The 3,718-nt window shown below is 37.7% G+C and overlaps 1 protein-coding gene across 1 annotated transcript in view; it reads left to right on the forward strand.

The window, feature by feature from the left end:
• The window catches only part of OSBPL9 (oxysterol binding protein-like 9), a 175,778-nt gene that overhangs the window by 48,519 nt on the left and 123,541 nt on the right, over positions 1 to 3,718 (forward strand). Inside the window, exon 3 of the mRNA XM_008580444.1 lies at positions 2,585 to 2,663. Coding sequence (XP_008578666.1) covers positions 2,585 to 2,663 — 79 coding nt within the window. The remainder of the gene's footprint in view (positions 1 to 2,584; positions 2,664 to 3,718) is intronic.

Below are 3,718 nucleotides of genomic sequence, written 5' to 3' on the forward strand. Positions count from 1 at the left end.
AACCTATGAACCCAGTTCCCCAACCCCCCCCCCCCCCACACCCCATTTGGAGAGTTGTTCATGCGATTATTTAGGAAACATTTACTAAGTGTGTTCTTGAGTGCCATGTGTCAAAATAAAAAAATACTTCTTGATTTCTAAGACCTTTTATCAATCAGTTTAATGGGCAGAGGCAGATTTATAAATAATCACAGTATTGTGAAAAGTGCAATAGCAGAGTGATGTACTAGTAGTTATGGGAGTACCTGGAAGAAGCAACTGGGACAGTATTTTGAAGCAAATGTCACCTGGCATTTCTGCACTAACAAGTATAACACAGAAGCAGCCTGACAAACAGCACGGGCTTTCTTTGATCATCACAATAACCTGGGGGCGTGTAGGTTTCTTACTCCTATTTTAGAGAGCCATCTAAAGCTCAGAAAGATTCAGTGGCTTTTAAACCCAGATTCTAGACTTAGCTTCTGTTTGTTCCCTCCCCCCCCCGCCACATCCTTGCTCCTTATGCAGGGCAACGAAAGTACCCATGCAGGGTACTTAAGTGTCCTGCCAGTACCTCTCCTTTAGTTCTTCCTCCTTAAGCAAAACTAGTCTCAGATTCCTCTTTTCTGTGTCTAGCCTTTTTCCAGTGTCATTGGTGCATTGAGTATTGCTGGGCTGTAGCAGTAGTGAATATTGCTGATGTCATTGTTTGCCTTATTGGGATTTTGCTCTTTGTTTCACAGGGAGCTGTGATTGGTATAGACGATGAAGACGACAGCACATCCACAATAACTGTTGATCAGAAAACCTTCCATTTCCAGNAGAAGCTTAGAAATGAGAAGATTTGGAGATGTTAGCACTTTCTCAGAACTACAAGTAACAATGTGCTGTTATAGATGCTAGGTATACCAAGATAAATAAATATTAAGTTTATGTCTTAAAAAATGTTTTGTTTATGAAGTCTAACAGTGACCAGATGTGTTACATGAGGTGTTCAGGCAGGTGTTTTCTTTCTGTGCTGGTATAGTATATTGCAGTTATTTTTCTTCATAGTCCTGTTTAAGAAATTGACACAGAAATGAAAGATGTATCTTATATACAATAAAGACAAAGCAGTGTACTAAATAGTAGTGTCTCAATGCTTTCTCCTGCTTATCCTTAAAATATTTACTGTGTTTGGTAATAATATTTATTGAGAGCTGCTTAAATAATGATGCTCTCCTGAAATTTTCTACTACATTTAACTTCATAAAATGTTTTTAATCCTATTATGAAAGCCTAAAGTCTTTATTTTTAGGGTAAATATGTAACTGCTTATGAATGGAAGCAGATAATTCCCCCACACTGAAACACTTGACTTGAATGAAATTGAATGCTTAATACATTTAAAGTGAGAGATTCTGCTTGCAGGTGATGGCTGCAGTATGGAATTCTCTCCTCTGCAGTTACTAAGGAGACATCTCCTTTGGACTTCCAGAAGCTGTATTATTTGCTTGTTTAAAGGAGAAGAGACTCAGATCTCTGGAGCAAAAGGCTTAATTTTGGTTTACTTTTCATTTTGGTTTACTTTTAAATTGTTTATATTCAGCTGATCTTCATTTTGGTTTACTTTTAAATTGGTTATATTAAGCTGATCTTCCCTTTAACGTTTTCATATTTATTGAGGCTTGCTTATAAAATAAGAAATTCCTCTAATGAATGATTTAAATGATAAGGGTAAATAAGAGTTATGTGTATTTTTAAAATGGATTCTTAGTTCTGAACTGTTAGGTTGATTAGTTTATTTTCTACTGTACTAGTTTTGGGAGTCTTAGACAACATGAGATCTGGCTTTTGCAAAGAACTTGGTAAGACTATATGTTTGTTGGCAATAATGAGAGTTATTTCACGTTCATAGGTCTTTGCTTATAAGAAAGTCTGCAATTTTTTTTTTTTTTTTTTGTCTTTTTCCGTGTCCGGCAACGGATCGCAACCCTCAGTGNAGTGCCATGTGTCAAAATAAAAAAATACTTCTTGATTTCTAAGACCTTTTATCAATCAGTTTAATGGGCAGAGGCAGATTTATAAATAATCACAGTATTGTGAAAAGTGCAATAGCAGAGTGATGTACTAGTAGTTATGGGAGTACCTGGAAGAAGCAACTGGGACAGTATTTTGAAGCAAATGTCACCTGGCATTTCTGCACTAACAAGTATAACACAGAAGCAGCCTGACAAACAGCACGGGCTTTCTTTGATCATCACAATAACCTGGGGGCGTGTAGGTTTCTGACTCCTATTTTAGAGAGCCATCTAAAGCTCAGAAAGATTCAGTGGCTTTTAAACACAGATTCTAGACTTAGCTTCTGTTTGTTCCCTCCCCCACCCGCCACATCCTTGCTCCTTATGCAGGGCAACGAAAGTACCCATGCAGGGTACTTAAGTGTCCTGCCAGTACCTCTCCTTTAGTTCTTCCTCCTTAAGCAAAACTAGTCTCAGATTCCTCTTTTCTGTGTCTAGCCTTTTTCCAGTGTCATTGGTGCATTGAGTATTGCTGGGCTGTAGCAGTAGTGAATATTGCTGATGTCATTGTTTGCCTTATTGGGATTTTGCTCTTTGTTTCACAGGGAGCTGTGATTGGTATAGACGATGAAGACGACAGCACCTTCACAATAACTGTTGATCAGAAAACCTTCCATTTCCAGGGTGAGCTGAGAGAAGAGATTCTTTCTCTTCACAGTCCGAACTGCTTTTTCCTTCTTTTTTGGGTTGTTTGCTGGATGACTTGAATGGTATTGCAACTGATCCTGTATGAACGATGCACAGGAACGTTCTGGATGCAGTGGTACTGCAGGTTAGGCAGGGATTTGTATCTGCAGTGGATACAGATCTATTTGAAACGACTGGATCAGGCTGCAATTGGAGATTAAAAATTTAAATGGAGGGAACAATGATAAAAATCAGTGAAGGGAGAGAATAATGGGCTGCTGCTGCTGCTGTCTTGTGTTTACAGAAGGTTGCTGATCTTCTATATCAAGGAGTATGGTTCTGCTTCTGCATGAAGCGTCTAAAGACTGATCACAAAGGTTGCAGTGTTTGTCCATCTAAAACTCAAAGTGTAAATTAAATTGAAGCTAGTGGCAACCTTTGGCTTAAAGGTTTTGCTCTGCTTCAAGAACTACAAGTTTGCTTTCATTTCATCTGCATTTCTGTGTCTTGTCTGCCAACCATCATTTCTCTGCTATTATCCTTTTTATAGTTAATAACACCAATGCCATCTGTCACTGCTATGTTTTGGCATTGCATGCTATGGTTCACCGGTAGAAAGGGTAAGGTACTGTATGATCATTCTCATTTCATCTTGCTTTGAAAACTCTAAACCAGCAAATAAAAGTTGATTTTGATGATCCTGTCATAATGTACCTTTTGTGTATTAGGAGTGTCTATTAGTTTTGGTACTAATGTTTTTGTTATTTTGCCTATCCAGAGTAACTTCTATCTTATGTTTAAAGCAGTCCAAGAAGCTTAGAAATGAGAAGATTTGGAGATGTTAGCACTTTCTCAGAACTACAAGTAACAAAGTGCTGTTATAGATGCTAGGTATACCAAGATAAATAAATATTAAGTTTATGTCTTAAAAAATGTTTTGTTTATGAAGGCTAACAGTGACCAGATGTGTTACATGAGGTGTTCAGGCAGGTGTTTTCTTTCTGTGCTGGTATAGTATATTGCAGTTATTTTTCTTCATAGTCCTGTTTAAG

This window comes from Galeopterus variegatus, unplaced genomic scaffold, assembly GCF_000696425.1.
Source record: "Galeopterus variegatus unplaced genomic scaffold, G_variegatus-3.0.2 Scaffold6, whole genome shotgun sequence".
Lineage (NCBI taxonomy): Eukaryota > Metazoa > Chordata > Mammalia > Dermoptera > Cynocephalidae > Galeopterus > Galeopterus variegatus.